The 14,805-nt window shown below is 46.5% G+C and overlaps 1 protein-coding gene across 2 annotated transcripts in view; it reads right to left on the bottom strand.

The window, feature by feature from the left end:
- The window catches only part of LOC144510161 (RNA-binding motif, single-stranded-interacting protein 3), a 1,322,231-nt gene that overhangs the window by 1,039,909 nt on the left and 267,517 nt on the right, over positions 1-14,805 (bottom strand). The window contains exon 3 of one of the 2 annotated variants that reach the window (XM_078239576.1): positions 4,652-4,720. In XM_078239576.1, the coding sequence (XP_078095702.1) occupies positions 4,652-4,720 (69 nt within the window). Of the gene's footprint in view, positions 1-4,651; positions 4,721-14,805 lie in introns of those variants that run through there. The other variant, XM_078239587.1, reaches the window with a different exon arrangement.

Below are 14,805 nucleotides of genomic sequence, written 5' to 3'. Positions count from 1 at the left end.
CTGTTTTCTGTTCATTAACTTTCCAGAAAGTTAACTTAGACAGAAAACTATGGACCGAGATGGGTGGCATGGTAGCACAGTGGTTAGCATTGCTGCCTCACAGCACCAGGGACCTGGGTTCGATTCCGGCTTAGGTCATCCTGCAGACTCCACACAGACATTCTCCCCCTGGGTTTCCTCCGGGTACTCCGGTTTCCTCCCACATTCTGAAAGGCATGCTGGTTAGGTGCATTGACCCAAACAGGTGCTGGACTGTGGCGACTAGAGGAATTTCACAGTAACATCATTGCAGTGTTAATGTAAGTCTTACTTGTGACTAATAAATAAACTTTTTACTTTATAATTTTTCAGATGCACTGACTGTAAACCTTCTGTTGGAAACAATAACAATCATTTTGATTAGTTTATCCAGTTTGTGCCTCCATGTGGTTGCTTCTAACATTTGTATAAACAGAGACCGAGTTTGGAATTACTGCACAATGTCACTTGAACAACATAGTACGCAATCCTCCATTCAGGAGGCCAGGTGTGGTGGTGAGTAGGGAAGTCAGCATCTTTTCCACTGGGTGGCAGGGTGGATGAACACACCCAAAGCTTCCACTTTCCAGCTCATTAATTATGCATCAGTGAGGAGCTTGGCAAATATAATTTCAGGGTGGGCAGGAAGCTGTGCACCTCGCTGTTGCCTCATGGGTCCTGGCACCATATTCAAACAATACCCGACATACATTCACTCATTATAGGCCAGGCACTCCCCATTACTCCTCCAGAATCCTTGTGACCATAGTTCATACTGGAGAAGCTGGCAGATGTGACAACCACGTCCTGCTATATAGAAGGAAGGGTGCCTCGGGCATTATCTTTTGTTTATCTTCTAGTTAAGAACTCTGGCAGTAATACACTCATTGTTGGGCCAATGTTTGCTGTTGTAGTGATCCAGAGGTCAGCAAGACCAATCCGGAAACATCAGACGAACCTGTATCCGAGGTCACCATTGCAACCATCAGAGCAGCCTTCTCAAAAGTCAACTCAAAGTGACTGGCCCGGATGGGATACCCGGACGAGCACTCAGATCCTGCATGGATCAGCTGGCGGGGGTATTCACAGACATCTTCAACCTCTCTTTACGACAATCTGAGGTCCCTATTTGCTTCAAGATAACGACCATCATCCCAGTACCAGAGAAAAGCCAGGCAGTTTGCCTCAATGACTACCATACAGTGGTTCTGACATCCATCATTATGAAGTGCTCTGAAAGGATAGTCATGGCATGAATCAATTCCAGCCACCCAGATTGCCTGGATCCACCACAGTTTGCCCACCACCGCAATAGGTCCACAGCAGACGCCATCTCGCTGACCCTACACTCAACCCTGGAACACCTAGATAACAAATATACTGATGTCAGACTCCTATTTATTGATTACAGATCAGCCTTCAACACCATTATTCCTACGAAACTCATCTCCAAACTCCATGGCCTGGGGTTTGGCTCCTCCCACTGAGACTGGATCCTGAACTTCCTAACTCACAGACCACAATCAGTAAGGATAGGCAACAACACCTCCTCCACGATCATCCGCAACACCGGTGCCCCACAAGGCTGTGTCCTCAGCCCCTTACTATGCTCCTTATATACCTATGACTGTGTAGCCAAATTCCCCTCCAACTCAATTTTCAAGTTTGCTGATGACACCACCGTAGTCGGTCAGATCTCAAACAATGAGGAGACAGAGTACAGGAGAGAGATAGAGAATCTGGTGAACTGGTGCGGCAACAATAATCTCTCCCTCAATGTCAACAAAACCAAGCAGATTGTCATCGACTTCAGGAAGCGTAGTGGAGAACATGCCCCTGTCTACATCTATGGATATGAAGTAGAAATTGTCGGGAGCTTCAAGTGTTAGGTGTCCAGATCACCAACAACCTGTGCTGGCACCTCCATGCTGACACTATAATTAAGAAAGCCCACCAATGCCTCTATTTTCTTAGGAGGCTAAGGAAATTTGGCATGCCCACGACAACTCCCACCAACTTTTACAGATACAGCAAAGAAAGCATTCTTTCTGGTTGTATCACAGCTTGGTATGGCTCCTGCTCTGTCCAAGACCACAGTAACTACAAAGGGTCGTGAACAAAGTCCAATCCATCACACAAACCAGCCTCCCATCCATTGACTCTTTCTACACTTCCCGTTGCCTCAGACACCTGGGCGGCACGGTGGCACAGTGGTTAGCACTGCTGCTTCACAGCTCCAGGGACCTGGGTTCGATTCCCGGCTTGGGTCACTGTCTGTGTGGAGTTTGCACATTCTCCTCGTGTCTGCGTGGGTTTCCTCCGGGTGCTCCGGTTTCGTCCCACAGTCCAAAGATGTGCGGGTTAGGTTTATTGGCCATGCTAAAAATTGCCCTTAGTGTCCTGGGATGCATAGGTTAGAGGGATTAGTGGGTAAATATGTAGGATATGGGCATAGGGCCTGGGTGGGATTGTGGTCGGTGCAGACTCGATGGGCCGAATGACCTCTTTCTGTACTGTAGGGTTTCTATGATTCTTGATTCTATGAAAGGCAGCCAGTATAATCAAGGACCCCTCGCACCCCGGACATACTCTCTGCCACCTTCTTCCATTGGGAAAAAGATACAGAAGTCTGAGGACACGTACCAACCGACTCAAGAACAACTTCTTCCCTCCTGCCATCAGACTTTTGAATGGACCTACCTCGCACTAAGTTGATCTTTCTCTACACCCTAGCTATGCCTGTAACACTACATTCCGCACTCTCTCCTTTCCTTCTTTATGAACAGTATGCTTTGTCTGTATACCGCGCAAGAAACAATACTTTTCACTGTATGTTAATACATGTGACAATAAATCAAATCAAAATGTTTGTCAACCTATTGACCTTAGAGACCTGCTGCCTTTTGCTGCTCAGGCCATGAAGCCCTTGCTCTTCATGGCCATGTGCCAAATGGTGACTGGCCCTCCTCCTGCTCACCTGAATGAGAGTCCTTACAAAACGTTTCCTGCAGCTTACACCATCGACACCTCAGGGATGGGATGTGTGAACGAATTGAAGTGATACATTTTAGTGAGCATGTCCACTGCAGGTTTTCCTTCACTTCAAAGCCTTGTTAAGCCCTTCACCTGGAAGAGAGTATGTCCGGGGTGCGTGGAGTCCTTGATTATGCTGGCTGCTTTCCCGAGGCAGTGGAAGTGTAGACGGAGTCAACGGATGGGGGACTGGTTTGCGTGATGGCCTGGGCCACGTTCACATATTTCTAACTAGGACTGAATAGGACATCGACCTCATCCGGATAACAAAGGGATAAATACCTACGAATTAAATGTGTGAGACTGATGGAAACTCAGCACATAGACAGAAGGATCTCATGATTGCGTTAAAATGATGAAATGAGACAGCTTCCGATCTTCTGACTGAAATAAGGAATGTTAGATTGGTCTATCTCAAAGATAAAATGGTCATACTTTTCTTATTTCATTTTAGGGACTCACCTAATGGATAAAAATGGTCTTTCACCCCCCCCTGAACATTTCAATATCACAAATGAAACTCAATGGCAAGAATCATGCAGCCAGAAACAATATCGATACCAGTTGTGAATCATCTGGCTTTTCTGGGGTAAGGGAGTTGATTGGGATTCGAGAATTCTTTTCCACTCTTATTTTATTTAACTGATATTTTACCGGCACAATTTAAAATCCATGCGTTTATGTCACATCCATTTCATGTAAGCGTAAATTCTGATGGTGATACTGACAGTAGGAAAGAAATGAAATTCCATGCATCAAAATGGGAGCAAATGGTAAAAATAGATGCACATTTTGAATAATATGCCATAGAAATGCAAATAGAGCTCAAGTCTATTGTGTTATTTCATCAAATTTCTTAAACACCTTTACTTTAAGAAACATTCCAATGCAAGGCAAACATCATTCTGATATCACTGGGTTAACAGGAGAAAACAGTAAGATTGTGTTGCCTGTGATGTGTGAGAGAGATGACTTAGGCATTCACCTACCTCGCTCATTAATGCCAGAGGATATTTAAGATATTTATATTGACTGGTAAATGAAAAGAAATGCCAACTGTGTTTGCATTTGTTTGGGAACATAAGACGACAGACCAAGAGCAATTGGTGATTAGCACATATTTTTGAGCCAATTAAGCAACAAAATGTAATTCAGGATGCTTATCAGGCAACTTGGGCATATATTTCAATCGTCAGGTTAACTGGTTAACACTGCTTTTGAATGCAGAGTGTTTTGATAATCCAATATGCAATGACGTGTGAAAGGAAGATCCAATAGTGAGCTCACAATTTCAATGGTGATGTCAGTAGGAGGTAGCAGGCAGAAACCAGGCACTTTCCCACAGCTTTTACACATCTCCCAGTGGTGATTTAGGGAGATGCTCCCTTTTAACTCTCTTCTCCAAGTGCATGGGAGGATCCAACAAGAGACAAAACACAGTAAAATAAAAGTCACGAGGAAAATTAAAAGATATGTACATCATAGTCATTTTCAAGTTGAGCCAAATTGGTCCTGACATATTCATTATTTAAATTGGCACACATCTAATATTTTTTACATTTCCATTGCACAAGTTCTGGACTATTGCCTCGCATTGTACCTGGTGTGGCTGGGAGCTTGACCACCTGCTGTATGATGGGGCACCGGCAGTCTTGGTGGTTGATACTCTCTGTAATTAAATAAAATTCAATTCAATAACAGCACAATGCAAACTAGAATACAATCATGAAGTAATTTTTTTTCCATATTTACGGTGACTCAGCTTCTTGACAAATACCCTGGCACTATTGTCTTGAGCACCGAGTAAATCAAATTTTTAATAAAGCAAACTTGCCTGGAGGTTATTTTGAAACTGTTGTGACATGCCATATCTTGTCTCTTGTAGTTTTCTACTTTTCAAATGCATTATCTCTTCAGCCTTGCAGACTCAATATACAATGCTGAAGGATTTCAGCCAAGTATTGCAAATTGTTTGTTTGGACAAAATACAATGAACGGTAAAATCACATTACTCTGTCTACTGTTCAAAGGCACACTCACAACATTAATGCAAAAGCCAAAACAGCAAGAATGCTGGAAATAGCAAATATAAATGCAAAATGCTGGAAATACTCAGCCAGTCATGCCAGCATCTGTGGAGAGAGAAACAGAGTGAACGGTTCAAGTTGATGACCTCTTGTCAGAATTGAGAAATGTTACAGATGGAACAGATTTTAAAGCTAGTACAGAGGGAGATGAGGGGAGAAAGAATAAAAGGGAAGTCTGCAATAGAAGGCGAGTGATTTAAATGGGAAAAGGAATGATGGTGCAAGCCCACGGGGTGGTAACGGGACCAATAAAGAAATAAAAGCTGATCTAGAGGTGATCTAAAGGAAATGGCAACAAAACAATCATAACAGCATCGTCCAGCTGAAGAACATGGGAGGAGCAGCTATGATCTGGAATTGTGGAACTCAATGTCAGGTTTGGGAGACTGTAAAGTATCTCATGGAAAGATAAGATGGTGTTCCGTGAGCTTCTTTGGATCGCTGTAGGAGGCTGAGGACAGAGAGATTAGATTGGGAATAGGGCAGAGAATTTAAATGGCAAGCAGCTGGAAGGTCAGGGCGAAGCCCGCAGACTGAACAGAGAATTTCAGTAAAGTGATCACCCAATCTGCATTTGTTCCAACGTAGAGGAAACAGCATAGTGAGCAGCAAATACAGTAAACAAAATTCTTCTCCAAGGGCCAGCATTTTGACATCATGGAGAAGGTTATGCATTCCAATGGTCACTTGAGTGATGTGTGTGAGAGCTCCTTGCTCCCTGGTAGGCCACAGCTGGCAGGAAGATCAGAGGAAGTCTCAGACAAGGTGCAGTCTAAAACGTCTTCAATTATAGAACAGGTAAAGTCGTACTGTGGGCTTGATTTTTGCAGAGTTGGGAAGACTACAAGGAAATTTAAAAATGGTAGGTGGGGCCAGATGGGGAAATCCAGCACCCAGTTGCCAGGAGGGAAACCCGAACTCAGCAGGGCTACTTGAACTCAGTTCTGAGTTCAAACATGCCTCATTTTGGCAGGTGTAAGGGCTTTAACCCACAGTCTGAGAGTCACAAACTGATGGAGTAGAAATAAACACTCTTGAATGGTGAATAGTGTCTGTATATTTGTCGTGACCTTGAAGTCTTTGAATCCCTCAGTCTTTAAGCTTTGAAAAAACACAGGCTGCATCTGTCACTGACAGCGAAAAACAAAGGCCTCTGCAGTTTGATTCACAATTTAAGGGATGTATTATGTTTGATGTGGGGTCTGAACAGAAGTTTTTTAATAAGAGATTACTCACTTGAGAAAATTTAAAAGCTTTGAATGAGTTTCTGCACTGGGAATTTTTCAATATTAAGTGTGTAGGAGTGAGAGTTGTGTTAGATTGTTAGAAATTTATTTTTTATTACATCTCCACATGGTTCCCAAGGCTCCACTTGGTGAATACAGGGTAAGTGGCTATGGAGATGGCATTGAGGTTATCAGGGGACCATGGTGGATGGGGTTAGGGGCATTGCTGACACTGAGTTGGCATGGAGAATATGAAAGTCATGGGCCAGTGGGTGGCAGGAAGTGGTGGTGGTGGTGGTTTGGGGGGGGAGCGGTGGCGTTGAGAGGTGGGGGGTGGTGGTTAGAGGGCCTAACAAACTCAGACAAATGGGATGATATACCAGTGAATAGAAGTGGGGCTTTTCCCTCCACAGGACCTCCGACACTCTGCTTCCAGGGTTGGTGGCACACCACCTAGTGATCTGTTGGGAGTTTACTTTGAGCAGCTCTTGGTCCATTCAAATTATTTTTACTCTGGTCTCACTTGTAATTAATGACAGCAGATTGCTTGGCTACAATGACAGTTTCCATCACAATAATCTTAACCTCAAACCAGCCAACAATTTTCTGCTCTTGCTACCCATAAGTTCAGAGTGCGGTACTGTCGATGGTGTCTCCAGTATGTTCCACTTTACCTTTGCACTGTGTGGGAATGCCAGGGAGCGCTGTCCAATCCAGTTGAGGAACTGTTGTTTTTATCTGAATAGACAGTATGGCTGACGCTATATACAGATGGCATTTCTGCTTTCAATGAAATAAACTTGAAGGGTTGCATCCTAATCCTGGTGCGCACTCCGGGAATGATCTAGATTAAGGTCAGCACTGTGGTCATTGTGTGTGTTGAGAATGCTGTTCAGAAAGTCATGGGAAAGATCAGATCTAGTTGGCACCAATGCCCTTCTCTTGGATGTCTCCAAGACACATAGAAACTAGAAGGAGTAGGCCATTTGGCCCCTTAAGCCTGCTCCGCCATTCGTTTTGATCATGGCTGATCATGGAATTCAATATCCTGATCCACCCTTCCCCCCCATCTCCCTTGATCCCTTTAGCCAGAAGGTCTATATCTAATTTCTTCTTGCAATCAGACAACATTTTGGCCTCAACTACATTCTGTGGGAGTGAATTCCAGACATTCACCATCTTCTGGGTGAAGAAATTTCTCCTCACCTCAGTTCTAAAAGATTCACCCCTTATCTCAAATTATGACCCCTATTTCTGGACTCCCCCACCATTGGGAACATTCTTTCTGAATCTACCCTGTTTAACCTTGTTATAATTTTATAAGTTTCTGTGAGATCCCCTCTCGCTCTTCTAAACCCCAGTGAATATAATCCTAACCGACTTAGTCTCTCCTCATATGACAGACTTTCCATCCCAGGAATCAGCCTGATGAACCTTCGCTGTACTCCCTCCATAGCAAGGACATCCTTCCTCATATTAGGACACCAAAACTGCACACATTACTCCTCGGTCTCAATGCCCTATACAACTGCAGCAAAACATCCTTATCCCTTTACTCAAATCTTCTCGCTATGAAGGCCAACATATCATTTGCCTTCTTTACTGCCTGCTGTACCTGCTCGCTTACTTTCAGTGACTGATGCATGTGGACTCCAAGGTCTCGTTGAGTATCCACTTCTCTCAATTTACACCCATTCAAGTAATAATCTGTCTTCCTATTATTGCGACCAAAGTGGATAACCTCACATTTATCCACATTATACTGCATCTGCCATGCAGATGTCCCCACACACAGCCTGTCCAAATCATGCTGAAGCATTTCTGCGTCCTCCTCACAGCTCACCCTCCAACCCAACTTTTGGAGATAATACATTCAGTTCCCTCTTCCAAATCATGAACATATAATGTGAACAGTTGGGGTTCTAGCACAGATCCCTGCGGAACCCCACTAGTCACTGACTGCCAATCAGTAAAAGACCCATTTATGCCAACTCTTTGCTTCTTATCTGCTAACCAGCTTTTTATTTATCTCAAGATATTACCTGCAATCCCATGTGCTTTAACTTTACACAGTGGTCTGTTATGTGGGACCTTGTTGAAAGCCTTCTGAAAGTCTAAATAAACCACATCCACTGGTTCTCCTCGGTCAACTCTACTAGTTTCATCCTCAAAACATTCCAATAGATTCGTCAAGCATGATTTCCCTTTTGGAAATCCATGCTGACTTTGTCTGATTACACCACTGCCTTCCAAATGCCGAGTTAAGAAATCCATGATAATTGAACTCTAGCAACTTCTCCAGTACTGACATTAGGCTCATTGGTCTATAGCTCCGTTTTTCCTCGACCTCCTTTTTTGCATAGCGGGCTTACAGGTCTATAGTTCTGTGGTGAACCATCGTTGGTTCCCACTGGATAGTGCTGAGCCAGGGGCTGGCCAGGACTACAAGGATGTACATATGTTACTGTTGGATTGTGCTATTGTTGCTGTTGGGTTAGGGTGGGGTTGTTACACCTGTGTATGTTACTGTTGTGGCACATCCCAGTCGGGCTCCGCCTCCTGGGAGAGGTATAAGAGTCCCTGCTCTGGCCGGGACCCCTTCAGTCTGGGATAGTGTACATAAGTTCTGATAGCTTCATTAATAGTAAATAAAAGCCTTCATTTACTGAAGCCTCGAGCCTCGTGTCTAAATTGATGTGCATCAATTTTATTTACTATTATTAAACTCTCGACGGAAGAAAAAAAAAAGAAAGGAGAGTATGGAACAAATCCTCAAGCCAGAACGTCTGACGCTAGATCCACGTGCGGTGGGCGCTTCTAACACCTTCGACCACTGGCTGAAGTGTTTCGAAGATTACCTGGCAGCCTCCGCAGCGGTCACTACAGATGATGACAGACTCCGGGTCCTCCATGCGAGGGTAAGCGACACAGTCTACCTCGCGATCCGTGCGGCCACTAATTACCCTAAGGCCCTCGAGCTTCTAAAGCGCTATACAAAACCACCTAACGAGATACATGCTCGTTACCTCCTAGCCACACGACGACGGCAGTCGGGCGAAACGATGGAGGACTATGCCAATGAGCTCTTACAGCTAGCCAGGGGCTGTGACTGCAAAGCTGTGTCGGCTGAGCAGAGCATGTACGACCTCGCCCGAGATGCGTTTGTGGCTGGGGTCAGATCATCATATATCCGTCTCAAACTGTTGGAAAAGGGTAACCTTAACCTTACCCAGGCCATCGAATTAGCAGAAATGCTCGAGTCGGCTTCAAAGAGCTTAGTCTTATATCCAGAGGACCACGTGGAGACAACGTGGCAGGAGCAGTCGCAAATCCCTCCTCGCCCCTCGGGCTCGAAGTGCTGTGTTATGGCGTGCTCCCATTCGGGCCAGACGACGGCTGCAGCCCCATGCGGCCTGCGGTGCTATTTCTGCGGAGGAGCAAAACATACCCGACAAAAGTGTCCCGCTAAAGCGGTAATCTGCACCGCATGCGGTAAAAAAGGGCATTATGCAAAGGTGTGCAGATCGAAACCCAGGAACGGCAGTGCGGCCTGCGATTCTTCGGAGCTTGGATCATCATCATCATCGCCGAAATCGTCGCGGGCTTCGTCCACGTGCGAGTCCAGGACGACGCCATTACAGTCAACGGAGTCGGAGGAGGATGACCACCAGGGGTCGCTGAGTTTTGCGCCCTCACCCACGTGCGATTCATGGGGGCAGCCATGTTGGTCGACACTGACCACGAACGACCAGCAGGAATCCTCCGCATCGATTTCAGCTGCCTGCAGTGGCGTTCATGAACCAACGGTGGCGTCGATCATCCTGGACCAGGCTAAGCCTCATAGGCTCGATCGTTCAATGATGGATATCCAGGTAAACAATCATGTGCTTTAATGTCTGTTTGACAGCGGGAGCACTGAGAGCTTTATCCACCCAGACACTGTGAAGAGGTGTGGACTCCAGATTCAACCTGCCAAACAGACAATCTCTATGGCATCAAGGTCCCGGTCTGTTGCCGTGCTAGGGAGTTGCGTGGTAACCTTGAAAGTACAAGGCACAGTTTATGAGCGCTTCAAGCTCCTTGTGTTGCCGTATCTTTGCGCGCTAATACTTCTCGGACTAAACTTCATGGTCCACTTGAGGAGTGTAATCCTACAGTACGGTGGGCCACTCCCTTCGCTGGCAGTGGGAAAACAGCAGCAGTCTCCAAATTGCCCAACGCGCCCCGCCTGCAACCTCTCGACGTTAAAGATCACCACACCCTCCTTATTTCAGAATCTGGTACCAGGCTGCAAGCCCATCGCTACTAAAAGTAGGCATTACAGCACTGAGGATCAGATCTTCATTAGATCTGAGGTTCAGCGGCTCCTCAAAGAAGGGATCATACAACCCAGTGTTAGTCCGTGGAGAGCACAGGTTGTGGTAGTCAAGAGCGGGAACAAACCCCGGATGGTCATTGACTACAGTCAGACCATTAACCGATATACGCAGCTGGATGCGTATCCCCTCCCGCGCATATCTGAAATGGTCAATCAGATTGCGCAGTACCGGGTCTTCTCCACCGTAGACCTCAAGTCCGCCTACCACCAACTCCCCATTCGCCCAGAGGACCGACAATACACGGCTTTTGAGGCGGATGGTCGCTTGTACCATTTTCTTAGGGTTCCCTTTGGTGTCACCAATGGGGTCTCGGTCTTCCAGCGTGCTATGGACCGAATGGTGGACCAGAACAGGCTGCGGGCTACCTTCCCGTACCTGGATAATGTCACCATCTGCGGCCATGATCAGCAGGACCATGACACAAACCTCCAGAACTTCTTACGCACTGCATCTCGCCTGAACTTGACCTACAACAGGGAGAAGTGTGTATTCCGTACGCGCCGTTTAGCCATCCTGGGATACGTGATGGAAAACGGGGTCATTGGCCCTGATCCAGACCGTATGCGCCCCCTTGCTGAACGTCCCTTGCCTGCTAGTGCAAAAGCACTGAGAAGATGCCTAGGCTTCTTCTCTTATTATGCGCAGTGGGTTCCTAACTACGCGGACAAAGCCCGTCTGCTTATTAAGTCCACGACTTTTCCCCTAACGCCAGAGGCCCAATTGGCCTTCAAGAAATTGAAAGACGACATCGCGAAAGCTACGATGCATGCGGTAGACGAGTCCATCCACTTTCAGGTGGAAAGCGATGCATCTGATTTCGCCCTGGCCGCCACACTTAACCAGGCGGGCAGGCCCGTCGCATTTTTTTCCCGCACCCTCAAAGGCCCCGAAATTCGGCATTCAGCGGTGGAAAAGGAGGCCCAGGCCATTGTGGAGGCTGTCAGACACTGGCGCCATTACTTGGCGGGAAAACGGTTCACCCTGATCACAGACCAGCGGTCCGTGGCGTTCATGTTTAACAGCATGCAGAGGGGCAAGATCAAGAATGACAAGATCTTGCGGTGGAGAATTGAACTCTCCACCTATAACTACGATATCATGTATCGTCCAGGGAAACTCAATGAGCCCTCGGATGCCCTCTCGCATGGAACATGCGCTAGTATTCAGGAGGGTCGTTTGAACGCCCTCCATAATGATCTGTGCCATCCTGGGGTCACTCGGCTCTACCACTTTGTAAAAGCCCGCAACCTGCCTTACTCGGTGGAGGACGTCAGGTCGGTGACAAGGAGCTGTTGGATCTGCGCGGAATGCAAGCCGCACTTTTACCGACCTGACCGGGCACATTTGGTCAAGGCCACTCGTCCCTTCGAGAGACTGAGTGTTGATTTTAAGGGCCCCCTTCCCTCAACAGATCGGAACGTGTACTTTCTAAACATCATTGATGAGTACTCCCGGTTCCCTTTTGTTGTTCCCTGCTCGGATACATCCGCTGCCACGGTGATCAAGGCATTCCGTGATCTTTTTACCCTGTTCGGGTACCCCAGCGACATCCATAGCGACAGGGGCTCGTCGTTCATGAGCGATGACTTGAGGCAATTCCTGCTCTCATACAGGATTGCCTCTAGTAGGACCACGAGTTACAACCCTAGGGGTAATGGACAGGTGGAAAGAGAGAATGCTACAGTCTGGAAGGCTGTCTTACTGGCGTTGAAATCCAAAGGTCTTCCAGTCTCCCGTTGGCAGGAGGTGCTCCCTGATGCGCTTCACTCTATTCGCTCCCTCGTGTGTACGGCAACCAATGCTACTCCCCACGAGAGGATGTTCTCATTCCCTCGGAAGTCTTCCTCGGGGATATCTTTACCGTCTTTGCATAACTGCAAAGAAACCATGCCTGTAACTTTCGATTTCCACTCCATCTGACGAAGGAGCAGCGCTCCGAAAGTTAATGGTATTTGCTACCAAATAAACCTGTTGGACTTTAACCTGGTGTTGTTAAAACGCTTACTGTGTTTACCCCAGTCCAACGCCGGCATCTCCACATCATGACTTTAGTCTGAGGCCAGAACCATTGTAATTGGCTTAAACTCACTTCGCCACAGGGATTGTCAGATGGGTTGAAAAAGCAAGGGAATGTGGGCAGAGCACGATGAAATGTACAACACATTCAAGCTCAAAACACCCTCAATAATTTAGGTCAGGTACCAACACTCTGATTACATGTGCCTGTTGATGCTAATACACTGGGGTGGTGGAGTTGGGGTGGGGGGCGGCGGGGGGGGGGGGGGGGGGGGGGGTGGGTGGGGTGGGGGGGAGTGGGGAATGTGTTTCATTCCCCAACATTGATTTTATGAGCAAAAGAAAAGTTAAGACTTTGGAGAAAAGCTAGGCAGAGACACAATGTGACCCAGAGTGAGAAATTTCTGCAGAACATTACTCAAATGCTGAAATATTCCACTAAAATGCGAAAAAAAGTATTCACTATCAGGCCTCCACATAAAAGTTCATTAAACTCTAGATGGAGCAATTTGTTCACGTTAAAATACGGCCTGTGAGGGCTAATAAAGAAGATCCCTGCAGTTTCACCTCTGATCTTGCAATCGGTTGCACTGCAACTACACTGAATATATATGAGATGCTGGAACATAAACCACATTTTTTCCACTGTACAGATTCTTGTACATTCCTTCAACTTTTTATAGTTTTATTTTGTCCATCAATATATAATCAAATATATATACAGAAATGTCTGAATTGCTTCAGAATGAATGCTAGTGTGCACTTTGAGGGTCAATTGCAAGAGTCTGACTAGTTAGCTGCAGCAAAACCGCTTTGCATTCTGAGGATCTTCCCGGCACAGTTACATTGAGGATACTTTTCCAATAATCAATTCAGTCAAGAACTTCCAATCTCTGGATAGTTGTTAATCAGAGGTACGCCTCAAAATCCCTTAGGGCTCCCTTGGATTTCCTGATACACTGACTATGAGGGAATTGGCCCAGAAGTTTGGACTTCCGGTGGACAATTCCCCTGCGCCTGAAAAAGTCATGATGTGGAGATGCCGGCGTTGGACTGGGGTAAACACAGCAAGAAGTCTCACAACACCAGGTTAAAGTCCCACAGGTTTATTTGGTAGTACAAGCCACTAGCTTTCGGAGCGCGGCTCCTTCGTCAGGTGAGTGGGAGTTCTGTTCACAAACAGGGCATATAAAGACACAAACTCAATTTACAAACTAATGGTTGGAATGTGAGTCTTACCTGCGAGTGATTACCTGTAAAGACTCGCATTCCAACCATTATTTTGTAAATTGAGTTTGTGTCTTTATATGCCCTGTTTGTGAACAGAACTCCCACTTACCTGATGAAGGGGCAGTGCTACCAAATAAACCTGTTGGACTTTAACCTGGTAATCTGAAAAAGTCACCAACTCTGAGTTAGTCGGAGACTTCCAAAGGCCCGGAGTCACTCGTCAGGAGAGTTATCCAGGGAAAATTAGAAGGATTAAAAACAGTACTAACTGCTCAGTCCCTGTATTAATGATCTCCGACTCTGCACTGAATACCAAAACCACCCCTCACCCTGACAACACAACTATTCTCCCTAATAATCTATGACCTGTCAATTAACGCCGACCCTCCAACTGTCCCCCCCCCCCCCCCACCCGCCCCGATCATCTGACTACGACCTGACTACCCTGGCCAACCGTCTGATTATTCCGACCCTTCGACTAACCCCGATCCTCTGACTACACCTCTTGACCACTTAACTACCTCCGACCATTCCCCAAGACCTAACTACTCCCGATCACCACCCCTGCAACCCCAACCCACCCTACCCCTCAGCCATCCACCTGTCACTCTACCCCCTCACCCACCCAACTATCACCCTAGCCCCCCCACTTACTTAGCTTATGCACCTGCCTTCTCTTTAAAGCTTCTCAAAGTGGTTTTGGGAGATTTAAACTTGCGATTTATCGGAGTCTGGCAGCTAGTGCTGTAAACAATGGGGCGCGGTTTCTAAGATGAGTCTCTCCTTGCTCCCTGTGAAGACTGTTGCACTGCGCGA

The sequence above is a fragment of the Mustelus asterias genome, chromosome 2 (assembly GCF_964213995.1).
Source record: "Mustelus asterias chromosome 2, sMusAst1.hap1.1, whole genome shotgun sequence".
In the NCBI taxonomy this organism is placed as follows: Eukaryota; Metazoa; Chordata; class Chondrichthyes; order Carcharhiniformes; family Triakidae; genus Mustelus; species Mustelus asterias.
Note: the sequence above shows the minus strand (reverse complement) of the source record. Positions and strands in the feature narration are given on the sequence as shown.